Raw genomic sequence first — 26,434 nt, forward strand, 5'->3', positions numbered from 1 at the left:
TCATATTTCTATGAAATGTGTAAATAAAATACCGGAAAATAATGTATTTAGCTAAAAACAATGGAGTTAATGAAAGGTGTACATTCTTTTAAAATAAATGGAAAATTTGTGAAAAAAATATTTTAAGCTTAATTATTGATACAAATTCTTTATTTGGTGATTTAGTTGGTGAAAGTTCTTCACTTACTAATCAAGACTATTTAAATCCCTATTGATTCTACTATAATTAAGGGCACATGTTTTGCGTCTATTTAATACCCTGATTTTTTGTTTACCATTGGCTTTGACTACAATATATTATTTAAAACATAATGAACATTCACTCTCTATGACCCCAAAGTGCGGTCATTTGCCTGATGTTAAAAAATGTATATGTACCTGTTTAACGCACTTTGGGGTCGAAATTGGACCCCAAAGTGCGTAACGCACTATGGGGTCGGACCCCAAAGTACGTAACGCACTTTTAGGGTCGGACCCCAAAGTGCGTTTGACCCCAAAGTGCGGTGTTACAAAGCTTAAATAAAAAAGTGATGTGATATTTAATTTGAATGTTTTTTGTATTTTGTTTATATGTGCATTTTGTATTTGTCTCATATAAATAAATTATCTATATATCCCGTTTTAAGAAGGCAATGTCAATGAATACTGATGCATACTTGCTGGATTTCTAATTCAAAGAATTATATACAGAAAAAAGAAAAGAAAACAACCTTCCATAGAAAAGTTGTTAAAGAACTGCAATTTGCCCATTTTTCATTTTATGAATGTTTTCTAGAATAGTTTGTGTTGTATCATAATGATTGTAAATGCAAAGAAATAAGAAATCATATTTCAAATAAAACCATATCTCAAATAAGACGTTATGATTCATTTCCGTAACTATTATCGTTAATAAATTAGAATATTTCACAACAACTGTTATTGTGCTAAAACGATGAAACGTTTTAACGTTTTGCGCTTTAGTACCCCCCCCCCCCCTCTTAAAAAAACAACAACAAAACAAACAAAAAAACCCAGAACAACACACTCTTTACATACTCAGTACTACCGTGTTTTTAACTTTCCATCGCTCCCAAAGGATTGCTCTTTATATTTATTTGAAACATTCTAAATTTATTCACGTGGTTTGAGATACATAAATATACAATAGCGTAGTTAGCTTCTATAATATAAATATTCATTTCTAAGTTCACAAAACACCATAACTCCGTCAAATAACATACCAGAGATATAGGAAAAGGAAAGTATGATCCAGAAAACATTTTCAAGTAAATACCTTCATTAGTTAGATATATGTTGCACTAAGAATTTGTAAACCTCACAAAGGGCCTTTAGCCAGTAGATACATTTTGGAATTAAGGGCATTGGATAGTGATCTATAATTGTGGTCAGAGTTGGGTTTTATATATCCCTCCAAATGAAAATCATTTATTAAAGATTCCTTTAAACAATTGAGAAATAGTGTATAGAACGTACTGAATTTTAAGTAGCGAACAGTACATGCTTAAATTTTTATCTGGCACAGGCTGTCAAAGTAATAGAATCTCGGTAAATTCTTAGTTTTTTTTCATAACAAGGATAAGTCTGACAATAGTAGCATAAATATTTCATTGTAAACATGTAAATGACTCAGATCACTAAATTATTTTCAGTTATGTGTGGCACTTAATTTACAAGTCGCGTACATTACCGATGCCAATAATTATCGGCACCAGTTCTAAAACATTCTACATTTTGACAAAGATCAATCTTTTTAAATCAGTCATGCTTCGAAAACAGATACAGAAGACATACATGTACAAATTAAAGTTTTGCCGAAATAGTATAGTTTTTTTTTTTTTTTTGGTTACACTATGCCCAAACAAAGATTACCCAAAATGTCAACAATCTCGAATATTACATTTCCAATAGCTTCCTTCGTTACATTTTGTTCCTTCGTTACATTTTGATACTGAATGTGTTATCAGTGTATTATATGTATTAAACAATTCCCCATTATAATTCTTGCACGGTAGCTATCAAATAGCAAGAAATATTATTAACTATATTTTTTTTTCTACATTTTCCCCATTTTTTTAAAAAAAAGTATTAAAATCCTTTTGACATCAAGTGTATCAGAGAGATAAATGATTTGATTTTGAAAATAATTTTCTATCAGAATACTGAAAATACAGTTTTATTTAAGGGTTTTTAATAATTCAAACTATTCTATATCAAGTGATTACTTTAATTGATTGCTTTATTGCGTAAGACATTGTTATTCATTTCTTTCCTGTTAAGACTTATATTGCAGCTTTTTACATTGCTATATCATGAAACGTCTCCGAAAACCCCCAAAAAACCCCCAACTTTATCATATTAATATATAGATTCTATCTTAAATAACTCTCTAGGGGTATTCTCTAGCTAACCCTAACCTTTATATAATAAAATAAATATATGAAATACCCTTCACAATGATAGTACATTAACAGATGTCACGTTTAAAACCTACAACTGGAGTGTAATTGTCAATACGGACAAGGAAGTGAGGCATCTGATTGGCTGATTTCAGGCATATTACTAGATATTAGATTTATTCTTTATTGCTAATTAGCATGTATGGTGAGTGTGCATTATTAGTCAGGTCAATGAGGTTCAAGATTCTGAAATAGTCAAGTAGCTGAAATGTTTAAAACGGTTCCTTAAAAAATGCACAGTTTTGCAGTAAATTTGAATTTGAATAATTAAAAAAAATTGTCATGGACACATATGCAAAATCCTTTCAACGAAGTCGTGTATTCGAATTGCTAATTTTTGTGATATTGCCTCGTTATAAAAGAAACAAATTGTCAGTTTAACACGATACAGAATATGTAAATGTGACAATATACTTTGTTTTGTTATGTATTTATGCAATTTATAATTATTATGTATTGTGTGTTGTATTATTTCTACCTGATATATACTTCAAACCACTTGCCCATCACCGCTGTGGGTTCGAATCCCGACAAGGACTTTGGATTCTTTCATGTGAGGAAGCTATCCAGCTAGCTTACGGAACGTCAGTGGTTCTACTCAGGTGCCCGTTCGTGCCTGAAATAATGCACGGAATGGCACCTGAGGTCTTCCTCCACCAGTAAAGCTGGAACGTCGCGATATGACCTATACTGTGTCGATGTGACGTAAAACCCAAAACAAACGAACAAACAAACAAACAAAACCTGATATATATTAAATATCACCATAAGTTGAAATACTGTGACTTCAAACGCGCTTCATAAGGATCTAGCGTGAAGCACGATGACATTACTGATTAAATCTCATCAATTAATTTTCAAACTGTATAGATACATATCTTATTTTTGCAAGCTCAAAAATATAAAACATGAAAATAAGAAGGTACATATGTTCATAAATCTTTTGTATGTACTTATCTATCTTAAAAAAGCATTCATTTTTTCTTGAAAATTATATCATAAATATATACGTGAATGTTTAATCATGAAGCACGACAAAATGCACCCAAACGAAACTTTTGGTTTGCACTTGACAGCACCGTCCATGAACAGGCTCAATCATGTCTGCAACATTTTCAATTTTTTCGTGTTGGGCTTTCTTTAGGGATTCTTATTTTCTTATTTTCTCTATTTTGTTTGAGTAATATGAAAATAATCTTAACCCCCCCCCCCCCAAAAAAAAGAAGAAAAGAAAACAACAACAACAAAAAACAACAACAAACAAACAATATTATATTTAACCAGTTAAAGCATTGAAAAATTCACTATTACCATTATGAGTTTTATTTGACTGTCTGAATGTCTTTTGGAATATTTTAGATCTTAATCATTTTGTCCGATTAAATTTATACTTGTCTCATAAAAGAACTCTATTGTACCTATTCGTGCAATTTTGTAAACGTGACTTCCTCTTCGTTAAAATATTTAAATAATGAAGTTTTGTAATTTGTAATATCAATAGCTCTACAGACCGCGATGAAGACATCACGGATTATTTGTATTTTTCTGTACTTGGCTGTTTGTACTTCAATAGTCTGTGAGTTGGATTTTCTTTTAATTTAAACTATTTATATATGTTTAGTACCAATATTTCTAAAATTACACGAATAAGAAAAATTGAAAATAAGAAATGGAACCTTTTTTTAATAACAACTGTAACACCTTCGTCTTTGGTTTCTTTACATTCACACACTCTAATGGAAGATACATTTAAGAAATTTAAAAAAAAATCATTATTGATTAATATTTTGTATCATTTGTATGATTATGTACTATGTTTATGTCAAAGTAAAATTATTTTCTTTTCTTTTCTGTTCTGTCCGTAACAAGTATATAAAAATAATTAGCTAAAACGGAAAAATCACGGCCTTTTTGGGACAAAATGAAATAAACGGATAACAATGATTTCTTCTAACAATTAATTTAATTGATTTTAATTGGTTTTAATTGAATTTGAAATGTTTTGATTTCATTTTCTCAGTCATGAATAAAAACTATAAGGCTGTTTGATTTTGGATATATCTAACAATGATACAGACATACAATTTGGTATTATATGATGAAAAAGAAGATCCCATGATGACAGATGATATTACTATAAATATTCTAGAATTTGAATTAATACCATTTACGGCTGACACAAAGGAAATAATAAGATTGTAAAGAAATTACTTAAATTCGACTCCCCATGTTATATATTTTTTGTTCACTTTTAAGATTTAAAGTGAGTCTTATTAAGATTTTCGAAAGGGTTAAAAGAAAAAATATTCTTGTAGCAATAAAACCCTTTGTAAATTGTTATTCAAGTTTAAATAGCTAACAAACACGTTTACTGAGTGGTTTTAATTACACTAACCAGTACCTATTGATTCATAAGATAGAATACTACAAATTTAAATTGAACAAATTTAAGGAAAAGAGTAATTATTGATAATATATTAAATTATTAGTAATTTTAATTATATAGCAAGAAAAATAGATAGTTAGTTATAAGTGAATGAGTGTAAGTAAAAATACTGAATTTATTGAACGAGTTCGATGAATTTATGATATGCGAGCCCCTGGCAAGCATATTTTTTTTTTATTCAACGAGTTCAATAACTTTTATAATGGACTTACAAGAATTTAATATTCTTTAATATCACATACCAAAAAATAAGAAAGTTTGATGTGAGAAAGAATTATTTTTAGTGACGCGTTTAAAGTGAAACGGTAACATTTAGCACGTCTTAACGCTGTGTATCTACAGTGAAAATGACGTCAGGTTAAAATATATGAACGGGTGCTCTATACCAATTTTACGGACGGGTATGTGATAAAATAAGATATTGCATTTCGTTTTGTTTCAAGACTTCTTTGAGAGAGGTTTAAAATGATATTTTAGAATGCATTTATCATATTAAATAATTTGATTTGAAATAAAATATACGGCGACATAATATTATCGAATATGAATTGATATATTTATAAAAAAACCACCAAAAAACTTATCCACTCAAATCGTCCTCGACAGAAAACGTGATCGTCCTCGACAGAAAACGTGATTACAAAACATCATATCCTATGTACAGTGTATATAGCAAATAAACAGAAAAAATAAACAAATAAAATAATATTTTAGATATTTTATTATGGGATTATTATAGGATTATTTGTTATGAATGTTATATTTGACTCGATTGAATATAACTAGGACAGGATCTCAAGAGGCAAGGTATACGTAGCTCCGAGTATGATCCATGAGAGCCAAACACAACTGATTTCTATAATATCCACTTTATATTATATACAATGTTGAATTTAAACGTTATATTCAAACATAACGTAATTGATTGGAATAACGCCAGACATGGCATTTAGGATCACACTTGAATGTGATACAGACTTTTTATGAACAAAACACAACACAACAAAAACAAAACACCACAAAAAAGAAAGAATAATAAATAAATAAAAAATAATAATGAAAAAAATATTAAATGAAAAAAAACAAAGCATGAACCCCTCCACCAAAACACACAAAACAACAACAACAAAGAACTATTCGCTGATAAACGTGACTTATTAAAGACCGTCCATAGTAAATAATTAATATGATCGGCATCGTCTTCATTATCACTGTCATCGTCGTTTTCGTCATCATCATCATCATCATAACGTATAGGTTTCAACAATACAAACTGATGCATTAATAGTTTGCTTTGATTACATACTTCAGATGGCAACTGTGCTGATGATGTTGCATATTTATCCAGCATGCCTCTCCGTCAACCTAACAGGCACTGGGGAGAAGATGGAAATCTTGGTATCAGCGATGAAAATCTGAACTATGAGTGGTACAGTGTTGTATATAATGGATGGCAATTTATTCTGGTTGACTCAACAGAAAAACCAAATTATACAGACTGTTCGGCATACTATCCAGTTTACTTGCGAGGTGAATTTATTGTAAAGTATATGAACTTCATTAAAAGGAAAAGACGCATGATTGTTTTGTTGAGTCTTTAGATTGTAATAAAAAGTCTCTTTAAAAATTTAGATTTTAACGAATGTAACTGTTATTTAGATCTATAAACTTTCGATTCTTAAATAAATTGTAACCCCAGGTACAACTGATGCCGAATAATTATGGTAAATTTATGTTCCATATAACAGGAAGATAAAATCATTTTTAGAAATATTTCTTTCATGCTATAGATACACACCCTTCGATTGAAACATTGACCGAAACATCTATAGATGCCGTGGCCTGTAAACGAGATTATTTGTATCCGTGTGATATACAGCATCAAGTGAAGATAAGGAAATGTGGAGATGAAATACAGTACTACCTGCCCCCGACAAAGTCGTATAGTGCATTCTGTTTCAGTAAAGTAGCTTTATTGCTTTTTAAAGAAGAAAAAAATACACATTTAAACATTTTAGTAGAGAAGAAGTATATTTTCATTGTTATTTAGGTTTTCTTCAACAACAAAAAATCTAGACGGATTTATATGTAATAATTATAGTACATGAAACGAGTTAGGTACGAGGATATAACAATGGCTGGGACGACATCAAGGGATATTTCTGCTAAAAAACGGCGAGGCCATTTAAAATAAAAAAACTGTACTGCTATATATCAATACAGTTTTCAAATGCTCCTTGAAGTGAACTGAGTATAATGTTTTAGTAAGAACAAAGGAAAAGTTCCAAACCATGCGTGCAGTTTACTTCGAATTAGCACAAGAATGAAGAAAAAAAAACGATAACATAATACCTATATTTCTTAATCTTTTTTTTGGTTTTTCTTCAGAAAATCATTCCAAAATCTTCGAGCCACCTGATATATCAGATGTTATACTTGGAGACATAGGCATAACACCTGAGCTCAAATTCACAGAAACTCTTATTCCTAGTCCATTTGGGAATTCCATAAACTATGATCCATACTTTCAGTTCCGATGCTTGTTCAACGTACAGCAGGATTACTTTTATAAAGTACAATGGTAATTTCTATGATTTCTTTCTTTCATAAATTTACTTTCTTGAATAGATTCACGTTAAATGTGTTTAAGCTCTAGATGTCAACATGAAAGCATTGTGGTACAATCTTAAGTTGGATTACTGGCATTCTAGGTCATATGCTTATATTTTGTCATCTAATATTTTATTTCAACAATAAAACGCCTTTTGGTACTAGAACTTTTAATTATTTAAAAGTGCTACAATACTTTACTTTGCACCTTCATTTATTTGCCATTGCAATAAAGTAAATGTACAAAAATTTGAGAGAAAGCTACCAAATATTAAAAATTGGTCGGTATTAACTGTTTTTTTTACAAGAAAACTTAAAACAGTTAAAAATTTGATGTACTCCACAATATTTTCATAAAACAATAACTTTTTACAATTGAAAAGAAATAGGTGCTTTACACTGCCAACATTATTTTCAAAATCAGATAATTGTAACTGTACATAAATCTCATAAAATCTATGTATAATTCTATAATCATTTACATTACACTTAATTCGTTGTGAATATAGGTACGTGAATGGGGCACTTTTAGTTTCATACGGCCCGACAACAGAAATAAATGACTTACTTTTTCACCAGAGCGTGCTTATAGACAACAAAATAACAATGGGCTTTAATGTAAGTATGAAATAGATTTGTAATTATAATAAAATAGCTGCGAATTAAAGCACATTTTTCTTCGATGGTTATATTTTATTTATAATACGAAGTTTGAAGACTATGCTTTGCGAATTGCTTTTTTTTGAAACTTGTCCGGATGAGTGTAAGATTTTGAAAGAAACAAAATATAATCTTTTTTAGACAAAATTCCCTCATCAAAAATGACATGTAGCAAAAAACATGGCAATTTGAGGTGTTTATCCTGCAAGAGCCTAAATACTTGTATTGAGTTCGTACTTTGATAACGGTATTTTTTAGTTGTACAAATAAGAAACCCGACAAACATGGCGGTTGGGCGAGCCATTTACGTATCCTTTGTTGAAGTGTTTTGACATACATTTTTATTATGTGATATGAAATCATTCACTTTGATTGGCTAAAGGCAGGCGGTGTACAGGTAGAACTGTTAAAATCTTGTTAATTGTATATATCTCGTCCAGGATTTAGGTGAGTGTGATATAAACACACGCCGCCTTAGATCATATGATGACAGCAAGTTAAGTCATGTAAAAGGCGTCATGTCATGGTTAGGTATGCGCAGACAACTTAACTCTCCCCCCCAGTAAATAATGTTACAGTAAAGGTGTCTGTTACATGCATATTTCTATCGCAGCTCCCTACCTTGAATAATTTTTCATAACATATAACATTATGGCAGAAAAGGAACGTGACACGCACCTGCTGAGAAACATATGTTCAAGGTAGATCTCAATGTTGTCGAATTCACACGGAAACACGTTTTCAATTGGACATAGCGAAGTCCAAAATTCGCCCTAGGCCTTGGTCACGTCTCATTCTTAATGATGCTATATAAATGTTTTATATCGGGCCCATATCGTTTTGGACATAAATATGGAATCTAAAGAAAATAAAAAGTGCCACATTCGCAAATACGCTTTTGTATGCTAAGGATGATTCCGTTCACATTAAGACAAAATGGTGGACATCCGTCACTTTATTCTAGTGTTTTCAAACTTCTTCTCAAGACAGTAGTTAATGTCGAATTACGACATCATTACTTGTATCCATATTGTACTTGTACTAACAGTAGCCTAAATATGATAACAATTCATTTTGAGTTATTTCTTAACTACAGTCCGAAACACACTTAATCTACTTTACTCATACACAAATGCATATTCTATATTGGATGCACTGTCCAATAAACGTTTTACAGCTGTGTAGTCTTCCAACGTAATTCAGTGTAATAAACAATTGATTATAATAGAATCTCAAAGAAAATCAAATAACTGATGTACTATCAATCTAAGAGGCCAAATATTCATATCACATCCATATTGTCCAAGTAGCAAAATTATGTCAAAATTTCAAAGACATGGTCGTGTCAAACTGTGTACTCCTCCATGGAATTCTGCATTGTACAATTACCTAATAATACATTTTATCAAACTTAGATTTATTGCGGCATAAGTGCTTTAACCTCTGATGGTCCAAATGCTAGTGTTACTGACATGGTGTTTAGTGAAAGCTATTACGCAGGAATTAAAGTAAGTATGTATAATCAAGTAAAGAAATGATATTTGCTTAAGTGAATATAATCTTATTCTATATAAAATTAACAATAATAGTGATAATATTTCACAGCCTAAAAAATATATAAATAATAAAGAAAATGTAATATAAGGTTAAACTAGATTATATGTTAGAAGGCGGAGAAAGCTACGAATATTGAAATTAAGATAAATCATATCGTTTGAAAGTAGTATTGCGGGCATTTGAATATGTTATGAACTATATACGAAGTGCTAAAGAATTATTACCATGAATGTATAGGGAAATCGTTATATGATATCTATTTTGTAAGCCAGATATACCTGTGTGTTATTGATATCATTTCTAACCGTACAGGTTATAAACACAACAATCTACATTGATAAAGGCGATACTGCAGTAATTCAGTTACAATCAACAATGCCAATAGGCTGCAGATATAATGATCCGCCCGGTGATGACTGTATTGAAAATTTCCAAATATTTAGTCGTGAAAATGAAGGATTTCAATGTAAAGCTGGTGTTGCTAATTTAGCACTTCAGCCAAACCAACGATGCTCTAATGGGTTACAGGTACATATTGTGTTAAAATGTTTTACTCAATAGTCAAAATGTAGTAAAAGACTTCAAGCCACTTGCCCCTGGTCACTATGGATTCGAATCACGCCGGGGACTTTCATTCGAGAAATCTAACAAGGTAGCATACCAAACGTTGATGGTTCTACTCAGGTGCCCTCTGGTGCTGAAATAATGCATCTCTTATATATATAATTCGTGTATTAAGTATAGCAACATCATATCTTTTTATTTGGTTAGAAGAGAATTACGTGCACGAGAAGTAACAATGGACCTAGTGGCTAGCTTTTATTGTGGGCAGAGATTCATGAATGTCCCCGTCTTTTTTTGATGTTTTCTTTGAATATTTTATTTATTTTGAATTTTGGGCATTTTATTGAAAAAGACTCATTGATATTAAACAATTACAAAATAAATACCATAGTTTTGATCTTTTCTTTCGATTGTATGAAATTTCTTTTACAACAGACACAGAAAAAAGGATCAACTTGGGATCCCGATACAGTGTTCAATTTCTCCATTGTAACAACTGACATGAACTATAATGATAAACGACTTTTTTACTTGTTGTTACAATTTCCTGATATAATGGGTCACGAGATATGGAGAAATTATAATTTCCCTGTCATAAAGGTACATCTTTTATATACTTTTACACGAGATTGGTATATACTGGCCGGTTGATGTCTAAAATATATCATGAACATTTACGTATGTATACTATATTTTATATATATATTTGTGCTCGTCTTATAAAGTATATAACTGACACAAAGATAAATATCATACTAGTATGATACTCATGTTACAGTCACCATACAGTCAATAAAAGGAGGCTATATTATTTATATCTGATATTTTGTTTACAAAACATTGTCTTATGAAATAAAAAAGAAAATGTTTGTTTTACGTGAATATGAGTTTATCATTGACACATTAAAAAAAACCCCCGCAATATGTGGATTTTGTTTCACCTCGAGGTGCAATATAAATGCATTGGGAATCATAACAATCAATGCGTACGCCAAAAGTAGTTCGGCAGAGCTATAACCCAACCCTTTCACGCGTAGTCCACGTATATCATCCACACTTTGGGTGGATTTTATCACAATACCGAATATCTCACTGGTTAGCATAAAATAAACAACTGCAGCAAAATGTCAACAAAAGTGTCGACATCGAATACATTTGGAATGAAATATTTTATTATTATCATCTATATCATCATCTTCAGTTACTATGAGCAACAACGAAAGAACGGCCAGCTCTACACGGGAACATTTTTGATGTATAGGAACACAAAGTATGGAATAGAGGTTTGTCTTATAAGACATGATAGTAAATATCTTAAATCTTAGATGATGAGTTGCTCGACAAAATATTAGAACGTTGCATATTATCGAGAATTAAAATTCATATTTTGTCAGAAATACAACGACAAGTCAGTCAATGTAAAAAAAAATAAGAAGATATATTATATAAGGCAAAACATTCGACTACCTTTTGTATATGATTATAATTTTACTTATTACTGTTTCGTAATGAATAAGATAATGAATTTATGTCATGTAATCATCATTTCCGTGTGTGATTATTTGACACATTTTTTTATCGATACAGATTGTAACGTTACTGATATTTTATTTGAATTTCAATTATATATGTCACATTGTCACAGGGAAAATGTCTTGTTGACCACAGGATAAACATATTTGTGGATGTTTTTAAATTTAAAATATAACCTTTTCGTGCCGTTGCTGGGGGGCATGGTCGTTAGTTTGTAGTTAACACTACCGTCCGTGAATAACTTAATCAAGCCGAGTTTGCAACGTCTTGGCATTATTAAGAGATTCCGTTCTTTTTATGCGTTATTAATGATTAAGATGCCTATTCTTCTCAGGTACAAGAGCAAACTAAGAGCTGTAATAGGGGACGGGCGACGTGTGCCTGTGGTGTTGCGATACGAGCAGGTAAAGATGTATTCATGATAAATAGGTGTGGAAGTATCAACTACCTTGGCTTTACAAAATGCGAAGACGGGGGAATTTTACAAGTTGTAAGGATCAATCATTACAAATACGATGTAAGTAAGCTGTCCACATATTGATTTCAATGAATAAGTTTTGTTTTCAGGTAATGACTGCAGTAAATTCATGTAAAATTGTTTCTTTGTTTCTTTTTTTCTTTCTGAAAATAAGGCGCATATCCTTTTTTCAGAATAAATGTTTAGTATTTTGTAGCTCATCAATAATATTAATCATTTATGTTTTGTCAATAGGTAATTCAATTGATTAATAACACACACACGCTTACGCACGCACGCATTAAATTTGGGGTTTGTCAATAATTTTGTCAGTCTGTTTTCACTCAAAATTGTGTGTAAATTATCTTTGGCCAAATGGTATATGGCAGGTTTTGGGCTTTCATGAACTTTTTTTACAGACATAACACCATTTAAGAAAAGTTTTTTTTTAGCATTTTCATAGTTTTCAGTGGGTTGAAATATATTTCGCGATAAACTTGTATCACATTTGATCTTTTACCGTTGATTTTCTTAGTATCTTGAAAGGCTGGCCAAATGTTTGTGAAAGGTCAGTTGTTCTGTGTCACAAATAATATTAGCATGACAACAAAGATTGCCGAGTTACTTTGAAAGGCACCATATTAAATGGTCTTCGGAAAGACAGTTTTTTCATAAAAAAACACGATAATAAAGACCAATAAGGCAAAGGCAACGCTCACAGGACGCATCATACAGCTCGTTTATATTATTTTGATGTTAATATTAAGACCCAATGAGATTAAAAATGCTAAAACTTTTATTTCCATTTGTTTCCAGTTCAGTTACAGTTTCCAGAACGTTAGTCACTGACCTTACAAATTCAACACTAAACTTTAGGGTGATTAGCTTGTTTCGTGTTCTAAATCCATTATTTCAACGTTATGAAACACATTTCTTTAGTCCTTTCTACAGAATGAAAAGAAAAATAATTTCTGAGGCTTAATGATTATTGGAAGACTTTCAAATGTTATTGTTATAGGTGTTCACACCCATTGGAACTAAAATAACAATAAGACTTTTTCAAAATGAACGCGAGGGAAGATACGAAGGAACAATGAACATAGACATTACAATGGCACCTAAAGACTTGTATAACATTGAGGGATTGTGTGGACAGTTTGACAATAATCCTGCCAATGATTTTCAACATAGAGATGGAACTGTCTCGGCAATTAATTCTGCAAATCGTAAAAGTCACTTTGCTGACTTTACAGAAAGCTGGAGGTATTTAATTTATTATATCGTTCACTTTTTGAATATCTTGATATGTTATTTCTTTAAACCATAATATCCTAAAGGATTTAATCAGGCCGATATTTATTTTTCCGTGACACTGTGATAACACAAACGTTTTAAAACGATTTACTCAATCGATATTTGCTTCAAACCTATCTAAATGAAAATTATTACTGTAATTGAATTGCAGTCAAAACTGTCTTAAGCAGCCAGCCCATGGATGCAGTCATTTTGGTTGCTTAAGACAGGCGGCTATTGATTTGGTTATTATCCAAATAGCCAGCCAAGGGATGCAGTCATTTTGGTTGCTTAAGACAGGCGGCTATTGATTTGGTTATTATCCAAATTGCCAGCCAAGGGATGCAGTCATGTTGGTTGCTTAATACAGGTGGCTATTGATTTAGTTATTATCCAAATATATCATTTGTTTCTTTATAAAAAAGATATACAATGATATACTTATGTGCATGTGCTTGTGTGTATAATAAATCTAATTGAATAACAAATAGAGTTATCTGATTCATTATTATCATCATCATCATCATCCTCATCAACAACATCATCAGTTTTTAACCATTTATAAACGTATGTCATTAATGACTTAACATATAGACTCATATAACCCCCTTTAACGAATGTAACAGAGATAAACAAATGCACTCACGATGAATAATGTCATAAATTGACACTTATCATCCCACAATTTTTTTATCTTTTTATAATTAAACCGCGTAACATTTTCTTCTCAAAAATATGATTAGTCTTTTGATCAATAGAACAATGTGTTAAAGTCGTCTAAGTTTCGGCACTTTCATTGATGTTTCGGATTAAACAGCATGAACTACTTTGTAAACATCAAAGAGTCTTTCGAAGAGCCGAGAAGTTATTTCGTGTGTAAACTTTACGTGTGAAATTTAACGACGACAACATTTTATTCATGCACAATTATTTTCGCAAATGTGTGCGAGGGTTTTTATGTGTTTTGACTAAGGAATTTATACAATCGGCGATCAAATTCATTTTCATTTCTTTTGGTGAATATACCAATGTAAGCACCAAATTGATCAGAATCGGGTTTTGATAACATAAAATTTTCACTTACTGACATTTCTGTCTTTAGAAAATGAGAATATAAACAAATGAGTATTTCTTAACATGTTATTATAAATAAAACGAAAGGATTGCTTTTTTGTTATTGTATAAACTACTGTGTTTATTTTCAGTTTAACTTCAGAAGAAACAAAGCAACTCAACTTATTTCTAACAGGGCAAAGGACCTTAGACAGTTGGGGTGATCTAAATGGATTGTTTTGTGTCTGTGAAAGCAACAAACCAGTAGCCGAAGCAACATGCTATCCCACCCAATATTTGAATTGTACACTGAGCAGATCAATAACCGGTACAAAATGTAACGTACTAAACAGAAGGAGGAGAAGCGCAGATGGCAATTATAAAGATGACAAAGAATTAGACAGATTACTTCAATTAATGACAGCACTAGATACGCCGGAAATAGAAACTAGGGTCAAGGTAATCCTATTATTGTTTGAAGATAGACAGCAGAAAGGTATTTTGTTTACAGATATAGCGTTTAGTCTACCTTTGCGTATAAATAGAGAATAGTTTTTTCAGCACAGGTGTCCTTAAGATATATATAGACTTAAATGTCTGGAACACTTCTCACCTCCCACTTCTTATACATAAAAATAAAAATTCTTTCGATGTAGAGATAACTATAAAGATATTTTCAAAAATACATAAACATTTTATGTACTTTTACCGTTTCGTAGTTTGATCTTTTTACAAACAAAGTACAATGTGGAATGTTTTAACAACTTTTTATCATCCTTTTAATTGAACAAGCTATTTTTCAGATTTATGTAACTAGATAACTAGATATGTTTTCATTCATGAGTGCAACTATACGGTCAAAGCATGCTTTGTATATATATTTAAATATAACGATTGGTCAAACCTTTTTTGCTATGTTTTACGACACAGTCATCCCTTATTGCGATACATATTGCAATACATTGGCTGATATATGAATAATATAAAACCTTAGCGTCTGTTTAGGCAAGTTTAAACAGAACTCTTTTTTAGGTCATCATTAAACAATCAAAATGCTTGACATATGTAAAATAGTCAACCTAGTGATTGTATCTGTTGATCAAATTTAAAAGTAAATATCAGTACTTTCATACAACTGTACGATGCGTAGTAATATACCGGTACATATTTGCACCACTAATTAATTAATGTAATCTCATAACAAAATTATACATCTATTTAAGTCAATACACTTTTTTTCTTGATAAGCGTCAAGACATCCAAAATATACATATTACTGAAGCAGCTGCTGAGGAGTTGTGTGAAGATAAAATTGCGGGTAGTTTAGCTGTGCAAGAATATTCCGAGGTCGGTGGCAATGAAGATCCAAACGAAGTTATTAAACAATGTACATTTGATGTAGTGGTATGTATTAAAATCCAAGTGAATTAACTCAAGGAATTAATTACAATTGTTCAAAAGCTTTTCCAACCTCTGTTACTAATGTACATCAATTACCTCTATATGTATTGGCACCTTATGTTATAACTATAATATAAAGACATTTGACATAGCTGCAAAGCAATAACAAAACATAGAATGAGATGAATAAACATTGTATTACCGACAGATGTCATTGTGGTCTCAATTTATTTGAACAAATATTTGTAATATACTACTCAAAATTTGCTTAGGATCACTTTTTCTACAGTGCGTTTCTTTTGTGTATTTGTAATAAATGTGAAAATTGATTAAACGGAATTAAATATAATCAGTTAGGAATTGATTTTTATGAAAATAATGACAATGGAAATGTTCCTTGATGTGTGCCTGGACGAAAAGCAACATTTTGGAGATCACATAGTGGATTAAGATCAGGAAATGGTTAGCGTAGTGTGTTTGATACCAAGTATGGTGTCAGTGGACATTAATTACGTCTGGCATCGCCGCCGCATGCTGCTGATGAGCTTGCGGACCTTGTGATGAGGAATCTGGGCCCTTTGATTGCATGTGATAGCTCCTTAACTGTTGTTGGTTGGATGTGGTGTAAAGAAATGTTTTTTCAAAGCAAAGGATTTAGATCCGGGGAACTCGCTGGCCAATCCATGCGGACTATAGTTGCCGCCTCAAGATATCGGTTTATGATGTGGGCTCTGTGTCATCCATAAGAAGGAAATCAGGGCCGACTCTGCCAGCGTACGTGCGTAAATGGACGTCTAAGATTCCATTGACGTACCTAATTGCAGTCAGTGTACCGTTTTCAATGATGTATATGTCCGTTTTCCGCATATTCCCGCCCACACCATGACTGAACCTCCGCTAAAACGGTCGTATTCTGCAACGCAGGCTGGAGCTAAGCGTTCATTTGGACTTCTTCAAACCTTAGCCCGTCTGTCCGTGAAGTCCACACAAAACCTTGACTCATCAGTCCATGTGACATGAGTCTGTGCTCATTGCAAACGCTCTTGAATATGGCGTTGTGACAAAGGTATGTGAATTGCTGCCTCAGTGACCTCATTCCAGCATCATGCAACCTGTTTCTTACAGTTTGTCTGCTTACACACACCAGTTGCCTTCTGGAAGTCGTTACGTTCGAGAACCGTTGGTAGGCACTGAAGGACATTAAATCGGCCCTGGGCTTGAGTCGTTGGACGTTCCCGACCTCCGGCGTGGTCATGCAAGACATTTCCAGTCATTTGGAATCGGTTCCACATCCCGGAGACAACGCTCTGTGATACCCCATGGACGTACGCAACGTGCCTTTGTAAACGGCCAGCCTCCAACATTCCAATACTCCTGTCGATTTGCCATAGTTTGTTTAATTTGAACGCATTTTACAATAAAACGAGAGAAGTCTTGCTGCCTGCACACGTTTATGTGAAAGCACATGGCCATAAAACACCAAATTTCCATCGGTATGCTTTTCAACGTGCTTATCGTGCAAGGTGTACCTAACAAATCAATAACTTAAGTACACGATTATGAGTTCCCCGTACAGAGGAAATATGATTTTAATATGATGATCATTGGACTGAAAAATGCAATGTCAAAAAGGTGATCCTTAGCCAATGTTGAGTAGTATATTTATTTACTTTTTGGATATTGTTTTAGCTTATATATAAGCTCCTCGGGATATCCTTGACCAGGTGAGTAAGGTCGATTACTTCGATTCACTGGCTCTTTTCTTCTATTGACTTGAATATTACCGGAGAACTATTTTGAATGAGAAAATGATTTATTTTATGTTAGAAAGGTAGCTTATGGAGCTAGTTCTAATGGAGCTAGTTACTATTACGTGCCCATACTAATGAAAGCGCACTGGAGGGCCACACCAACCATTTAGTAAAACAGTCTTCTGACATCTCCATTTTGGATAATATATTTCATATTTGAGGATTGAATACCACTAGAACTGACGTGAGTTGGCGTGAGAGATGTTACATTTGCCGTTATTACTAATTAAAACATTGGCTCAATCAGTCCGTGTTATTTAACTTAATGTGTTTGTTATTACACCTCTCGATGAATATACTTTTCTCAAGAGATTCTAAAGCCTCAACAAACTAAAATAAATATCCCCTTGTTTCAGGCCGGAAATGACACGTCATGGGCAGCAGCACATGTGGAATCTATTAATAATATTGTAAAGAACATGATGGAACTTGATCCTATATATGTTGCAAATAATTCTGAAAAAGTTGTTAGATTTTATAAAAATACATGCCCAGGAAATTGTAGCAACACCGGTGAATGTAACGACAAAAGTAAGTTGAATTATATCCTTGTTTAAAATGTTACATTTCTTAACCAAAAATAATGGAATAGAAGCAAGTCAAAAATTAATACATACAAATGTAAAGTAAATGTTTTCTATTTTATGTTGTTGATGTAAATCACGTTTATTCATTATAAGTACTTGTATATTACAGGCGAGTGTGATTGCTTTGGATTTTTCCATGGAGCAGAATGTGACATAGATGAAAGAGATCCTTTGACAATTGACGATATAGAAGGTGGCGGAGAATGTGATCTCGCTGATGGTGACGAATGCTTATGTTTCCATGTCAGATCTTCAAATATTCTTGAAGGTTTTCGATGCAAGGCTAATATTTCTAAGGTATATATACACATTGCTCCAGAGAGACACCAAAAAAAAAAGAATAAAAGAAAAATAAATAAAAAAAGATACATTTTCCTAAGTTTGAGCCATGATTCCTGTCCTTATTGTGAAATTATATACTAACATTCTTAATGACTTACTTATTATCTCATAATAGCAATGTTTTTACATTTACAACATTAAGTTTTTAACTTGAACCATATATATTGTCAGATAACAATAAGTGGCGAAAGGGAGCTTATTTCGACACCGTCCTTTTTTGGTGAATATGAGGATATATTTACCGGAGTGTGTTGCATACAAGACAACGTAATTGATACTGAAGGTTTATTTGTTACGAAGTACGATTTTTCAATCAGCAACAATGGCATCACGTACGGAAATGTAAAAAGTGTTCATGTGTACGACTCTACTTGCCAAGAAGCAACTTTTACTTCTTTTGAAAATGCCTCGTTTAGCCTAAAGGTATTTCTCTATTTTGTTTTATTTCCAGTATTAGCACTCAGGGGTCTTATATTACTTTCAGAAACGAATGTATCGTCTCAGATGCCCGACTTCTGTTTGGTCACTTTGAATTTATGCTTTATAAAGCAAAGTGCATAGAAATTGGTAGAATGTTCTATAATTTAACAGGAAGGGATGGAAAGAATAAAGCATTTGATTAGATACGACGAGGAAAAGAAAGAGAAGATTTTATATTGATGAAAAGCTTTTTAAGATATTTTAAAGAAATAATGTAGCATGATTACACGGGTACTATGCACCGGATGTTCATTGTATATTTGGTACACCATATGTTTTTCATATGTAAAACATATGTGTTTCATATGTTTTGAAAAACGTTAAATTACATATGTTCAACCAGGACCATATGAAAAAACATGTGTTAGCAAACATGATATTAACACATGGTTATCACATTTTTTTCATATGAATAATTTTTTACATGTTAAATATATGTGAACTTTCATGTGCTTTTCATACGATAAATATGTGAATCATATATTCTACAAGCTTTGCACTTTGAACAGTTTCAATTAGATTCTAAATGATTGTAATTAATCATGAAAAGATTCTTGGTTCATGCAATTATGTGCAACTTGTAAATGTAGTAAATCTATGAGAAAAAAGAAATATTTCCTATCATGTTGAAAAATAATAGCAAACATACCTTTATACAAAAAATGAAAATATATAAATGATAAATATATTTTTGGAGGGACAACTGTGCATATTTTAAATTTGGGGGAGAACTGTCGGGTCAGAGTAGGTACTGGTAAGAGGGAGAATAAGCTGTCACTGGTTTTTATTAATGATTTTTTCTTTCTTTGTATATGTTACTGTTTATTACGTGAAAATTTAACAATAAAAAACTCACAAGGAAGCGACCGAAAGGGAGAGAATTTACTTTATTTGTTCACTTTACAATAAATATTTTACCTATAAATACATTTTCAAACTTTTTATGAAAATTAGCATGACTCTGGAGGCATACTGCTTTAAATTCTTATATATTATCATGTTCAAACAAACTGTTGAACATAATATAGCATTTTCAATGAAAAACATGAATAATCATGAGTATCCATATCTGTAAAACATACGTTTTTACCATATATGTAGGATAGAGTGTGCTTTTCTTGGAGACACGAATGTTTCTAACCATATGCTAACATATGTTATTCATGTGTATCTATATGAAAACATATGAATATCATGTGTGTTGACCATATGTAAAACATACGTGGTACTTTTCTTGGAGCACCATATGTTTATAATACGTTTTACATGTTGTGCATTTTACCTGTGTACGTTATATAACTGAAAAAAGTCAGTATTTTCCAGATGATATAGAAATGTTAAAATGGTCATATATGAAACATTTTATTTAGCCTGAATACTGTTTTATCGATGGCGGTTGTGTAGCAGAAAATGACATGTCTCCAGCAGGTTGTTTAGCTTGTCAATCTTTGGTTGATGAATATAATTGGACGGGTATGTTAAATTCTTTTACTCTATTTATGTAAACTATAGTTTGGCTACGAGAGATCCGTCTTTTTAAACTATGTAGCAAAGCCTTAATAGATACATAATGTTATTTGCACAGTCATTGTATGTTTGTTTTGTTTAATCGGATCTTATCATTTAAATCACTTTTTGCGTAGTTCACTGACACATTATCGAACTAGGAATATAGACAACAGTAGCTACAGGAAATAATAATACTCATATACACAGGGCAATACGATAAGATTAAAGAGTAATATGTAGAAATAATCTTATCAGTAACATTGATGTTTGGGTCAACTTTGCGGTCATTGAGAGATGTTACACTTTCAATTATTTCACATGAACAGACTATGCAAATGTCAGTTTTAAACTATGATTTCATCACTAGCCGGGAAACTCCCTTTTTCCGGCTTTTCCCCTCTTTAAGATTATATATAAAACATTTACATAGATTCTTATGGAAATTAGTTCAGCAATATCAAAAAGTTACTTAATTAAACATGGTTTTTATTTGTCATGTATATAAAGCTTAGGTATAATCTTTGAATAAGTATTACTCATCTCCTAACTCTTTATCATTTTACAATTCACAGTTTAGCTAGTCATTATGTTTTACTGGAAGCATTTTTGCGTTTGAGGAATTTTAGTTCTACATAATACTATTACATACGCTTCGCTGTTCGTTATTGATAGAGACGTATTATATACTTTCAGCTTTTATTTGAATAACATTAGCTTTAACATAATATATCTTTTATCTCTGATTTGTACATAGTACATCATCATATACATAATTGTATTCAAGTAACATGTACTTTTCACTGCAATCAATATAAAGAAATCAATGATATAAATAATATAAAAAGACACAAACATTGGAATGTGTTCTTTTGTAAAGAAAAACACGTTCCGATAATTCAAATTCAAATCAAACATATTTGGGTCTTGTAAGGATCTATGTGTAGTCTTGTTAGACAAACGTTTTTGATGAATGATATTTACGTTTTTCATAAATGTTATTATTTTCGGCTTAATATACACTTAACATATTTCTAATGGTTCATTTATTAATAAATTCGGTTCGTTTTCAGTCAATAACCCGTGTCAGAATAAAGGCAATTGCACCGGAGAAATTTATGGCTATACATGCTCATGTGCACACGGATATGGTGGAAACAATTGTGAATATGGTAAAGTTAGTTCTGATATAATGAAAATTTATCAGGCAAGGCTAAAAAACAGAACGGCGATGCTCTGTCGAGCTCTTCTTATTTTTTGTGCCGAGCCTGATAAATTTTATAATATCAGACACTTGTTTTGTATTCTATTATCATGTTTTCAATTTTGATATTTGTTTCATTCTGAAACAAAAGCCTGTCAAAAACCTATCGAGTTCATGCTGTGCGCAATAATAATCTAAGGGTTATATCGAATAGAAATAGTCCAAAATGATTAAGTCAAATGTAAGAGAGAATTTAGTATTTAAAACATCCACTCGACTTGATGTATATCAGTATAATATTTTCAAAGCAGTAAGAGGTAAAATATTCCATTCTCTTCATTTTATTTCAATATGTATTGGATGAGGTGTCTGATAAAGAGGGGTGACTGATAAAGCTAAATATATCAGGCATGCATTTTATCATCAAAATCAATGTTATGACATGATAAATATATAAGATTTATTTCAAACATAACCGTAGATATAAATGAGTGTGAATCAGACCCCTGTGAAAATGATGGGACATGCTCGGATCAACTTAATGGCTTCACCTGTTCCTGTGTTGCTGGGTTCACTGGTACTAATTGTGAAATAAGTAAGTCTATGTATGTCCATCGAAATATTATTAATTTACAAAATATTTAGTCTTAAGTATGATATATCTAATCTGAATAGAAAGTAATCTTATATAAGCGAAGCAAAATATACTTATTAATTGAGCCATTGTCCGAAAGTTTCTTAACGTATGTTGATAACATGTGGTATATTATGCAAATGTAAAATTATCCTTAATGTTGGTTAACAATCATTGCTCTAAAGTTGTTCTTTATACATAATTAAATATATTTGTCAGGTCGAGGTCGTTCATTATCAACGAGAAAATAAATACCGTTTAGACAAATTATGATATTGTTATTATTTACTTTTCTTTGTCTGAATTTATGTGTAAGGTACTGGACCTTGGTGTAGCAGTACTCATGCTATCCAGGTTCGTTAGGTTCAATATTCTTTTAGTCTGATGTCGCTGTATTCATTCTTTTATCAATCGTTCATATATTTTCTGTTGTAAAGTATGACAACAAAACAATGAAAATCATCAATATGCATTTAAAGTAGCTTTTAATATTTATTTATGAGTTTATGTTAAAAGGCACATTATTTCTTACACATTTATATATTGAAGACAATTTTAATGTATGACAATAATATTGTAAAGTGAGTTTTAAGGATCTTTAAGTTATATTGTATTAATATGTAAAAATAATTCCATAATTTATATTTTTAATTAGTTAATGCAAAATATTTTTAATGTTCATAATCCTGTTCATTTATATTGTTTTAGACATATATGATTGATGTAAAGCGCCTTTGAACATTTTAATGAAAAGGGCGCTATATAAATGTGGTATTTATTATATTATTATTATTATTAAGGTGAAACAGTCAAATGAAATAATTAAACATTTCTTGCAGATATAAACGAATGTTCATCTCACCCATGTCAAAACAATGGAATATGTAAAGACGGAATTAATATGTATTCATGCATGTGCCCACCAGGCTTTGAGGGGACTCACTGTGAAACAGGTCAGTGTCTACTACTATACTCATAATATCATGCTTTTAAGATAATTTTACTTTTGTTTGCACTTAAAAAAAGAATGATGTTGAGTTATTGATGCAACCGTGTGCTTACATTTTAGTAAAATGTTTTAATTTTTGTGACTTTAGATATCGATGAATGTTCGACCAATCCCTGTAAGAATGGAGGTACCTGTTTTGATCGTGTCAATGGATACACTTGTGAATGTGTGGTTGGAACATATGGGGTCAATTGTTCTGCTGGTATATATTTGATCAATTTTATTGTACCTCTAGATTCATATAATATCTGGAAAATACTGAAATTTATTTCATTTTAACTTTCTTGTAATTATATATATCAGTATAAATGGTAACACGGTCTCATCATATAGCATAAACTCTTGATCTCGGATGGTTAAATGATGTGATGACAATATTATAAAGTCGGATTTGTACAGTGTGTAACAAAAGGTATCAACAAAATGTAAAAATAATGTATAAAAAATTCTTCCTAAATATAAAACCAAGATTTAGAAAATGTAAATGCTCTTTTTAACTCCATGTCTTTTACCATGAAGTAGATACTTTAATTTTCTATCACAGAAATAGACAGTTGCGCAGCAAACCCATGTGAGAACGGAGGAACATGTGGCGACATCAACAATTCACGGATATGTCAATGTGTTGATGGTTATGCTGGTTCTAACTGTGAAATTGGTATGTATGTTTGCTTAAATTGGAACATAAAGTTTTCCTACAAATATGTAAAACAGTTTCTTTCAATATATAATTATATAAGCAATTATGCATGACACCTTCAAGCTTAACTTAAACACGTTGTCTGAAGCTCAACACAATCAAGGTTCAGCCTTTTTTTATCTTCTTTCTACCGAGTACAAAATTCCATACAATTTAGTAACGTTATCTAATACGTTGGAAAATACATATAAGTAAGTTTAGACAAAAACAAGTGTCAAAATCGTAAGTTATACAGATTTTACACTATTCATAGCTAATACATTACAAATTTCTTCTTTTAAGATATAAATGACTATGAAAATAACCCTTGCCAAAATGGTGGAAGTTGTGCAGATTTTGTGAATAGTTACAAATGTACCTGTGTGACTGGGTATGAAGGGACTAACTGTACAACTGGTAAAGACCTTCTATTGACTTAATATCAATTATATAATGTGTCAATGTGTTTGACAATGAGCAAATGTCAACAGTTTCTTAAATGATCGATGCGCTAATGGTGGTACATGCAAGGATTTTGTCAATGCATACGAATGTACATGTGTTGATGGATATGGCGGTACAAACAATGGTGAGAGTATATATTATGAATTAATTGAGCAACAGTACGCCTTGTTTGTTCAGACATAATTTTAAAAATTATACGCATGGATTTCAAAATGACCAATGAAAAAATGGTCAAATGGACGAGTTTGTCTATTTACTTCTAGCAACTTATGATTGTAATTGTTTTGCTCTAGATCTATTTTAATACATACAAGATATGCACTACCATACGTATTATTATGGCTTGCAAGACACAGGAACCACGAATTTTTGTTTAAAGAGAATAAAGTGTACAACTTAAGATTGTGTCTCATAATGGGCCAAGTCTCCATTATCAAAACTGAATGTTTGTCAGTTGTAGACTTTTCGAAATGAACTAAAATATTGACCAAAACAAATAATCAAATACGCTTAAAATTAACAAGATTAAATATTTGACGAAATAATGAAAAATGTATCTACCTAATTAGATATCAATGAGTGCTCTTCAAACCCTTGCAAGAATGATGGCGCCTGTGTTGACCTTGTAAATGGATACAAATGTACATGTGTTGCTGGATATAATGGCGATGACTGTGATCAAAGTAAGAATATGTCCTTTAAGACCAGATTATGGACCTGTGCAATATATCTCGTGTCAACTAGCATTGTATTGATAAACTATAAACATTTTGTAGACGAGTCAATATAATAACAAAATTGAAAATTTATGTTGTTTACGACATTTTATGTAAACGTCCTTTTTAATAAAACTAGAAAGTTGGGGTTTCTTTAGGGATTCTTATTTTCTCTATATTATTTTGCTTAAGCAAGCGCAAGAGGACGTTGACGATTTCTTGCACTTACCAAAACCGTCAATAGACATGCTTAATCAAACGGATAATCATTTTCATTTTTGCCGTTTAGTATAGCAAAGTTTATTTTTGTTTTATTTTTTTCAATACACAAATGGTTTTTATTATTACTTGCAGTGTTACAATGTTACAATGTCAGTACCTGATTCTTTAAAAATATTGTTACAGAGACGTGGGCATGAAATTTTGTAGGTAAAATTGTATATGAATAGTTGAATATGAATATTAGAATATATTTCATTGGTTTCAAGTCAAAGAGACTCTTTTAAGATCATATGGTGACTTTTTCAGCATTACTGAATATGTTGGCCGATCTCGCACATCAATCCGTGAATTATTGTGGGCACTAACTGCTTACTTATAAGATATAATTAGTGGCAATTTTGTTTTCAATGCGCAGATATTAACGAATGTTCTTCGGACCCTTGCAAGAACAGTGGTACCTGTAAGGATCTTGTCAATGGGTATGAATGTATATGCGTTGCTGGATATAACGGAACACATTGTTATAACAGTAAGAAATGATGCTTATTCTGTGTGTTTTAGACGGGTAATGATATTATTATAAGAACATCATGACATAAGTATGTTTTGTTTACATCGTGAAGATTATTTTGGTGCTCATTTTTTTACTTTATTTTATTCCTCGATTGTAAAAACTACTTATTTGAATCACTTTCGAGCCTGCTTTCTGAAACCGGTCAGTACTGGTGTCATATAATAAAATGACA

The 26,434-nt window shown here is 31.5% G+C and overlaps 1 protein-coding gene across 1 annotated transcript in view; it reads left to right on the forward strand.

Annotated features, from left to right (window-relative positions):
• The first annotated feature begins 3,957 nt into the window (after positions 1–3,957).
• LOC132731025 (neurogenic locus Notch protein-like) overlaps positions 3,958–26,434 on the forward strand; it is a 44,998-nt gene continuing 22,521 nt past the window's right edge. The window contains exons 1-25 of the mRNA XM_060717123.1: positions 3,958–4,035; positions 6,217–6,435; positions 6,696–6,866; positions 7,294–7,486; positions 8,025–8,133; positions 9,591–9,683; positions 10,045–10,260; positions 10,732–10,928; positions 11,498–11,579; positions 12,164–12,346; positions 13,305–13,549; positions 14,785–15,091; positions 15,881–16,036; positions 18,201–18,375; positions 18,541–18,728; positions 18,945–19,196; positions 20,624–20,726; positions 21,833–21,931; positions 22,445–22,558; positions 23,437–23,550; positions 23,695–23,808; positions 24,151–24,264; positions 24,589–24,702; positions 25,320–25,433; positions 26,104–26,217. Of these exons, the coding sequence (XP_060573106.1) occupies positions 3,975–4,035; positions 6,217–6,435; positions 6,696–6,866; positions 7,294–7,486; positions 8,025–8,133; positions 9,591–9,683; positions 10,045–10,260; positions 10,732–10,928; positions 11,498–11,579; positions 12,164–12,346; positions 13,305–13,549; positions 14,785–15,091; positions 15,881–16,036; positions 18,201–18,375; positions 18,541–18,728; positions 18,945–19,196; positions 20,624–20,726; positions 21,833–21,931; positions 22,445–22,558; positions 23,437–23,550; positions 23,695–23,808; positions 24,151–24,264; positions 24,589–24,702; positions 25,320–25,433; positions 26,104–26,217 (3,847 nt within the window). The 5' untranslated portion in view covers positions 3,958–3,974. The remainder of the gene's footprint in view (positions 4,036–6,216; positions 6,436–6,695; positions 6,867–7,293; positions 7,487–8,024; positions 8,134–9,590; positions 9,684–10,044; positions 10,261–10,731; positions 10,929–11,497; positions 11,580–12,163; positions 12,347–13,304; positions 13,550–14,784; positions 15,092–15,880; positions 16,037–18,200; positions 18,376–18,540; positions 18,729–18,944; positions 19,197–20,623; positions 20,727–21,832; positions 21,932–22,444; positions 22,559–23,436; positions 23,551–23,694; positions 23,809–24,150; positions 24,265–24,588; positions 24,703–25,319; positions 25,434–26,103; positions 26,218–26,434) is intronic.

The sequence above is a fragment of the Ruditapes philippinarum genome, unplaced genomic scaffold, assembly GCF_026571515.1.
Source record: "Ruditapes philippinarum isolate M1 unplaced genomic scaffold, ASM2657151v2 ctg3237_1_1_1_1, whole genome shotgun sequence".
Lineage (NCBI taxonomy): Eukaryota > Metazoa > Mollusca > Bivalvia > Venerida > Veneridae > Ruditapes > Ruditapes philippinarum.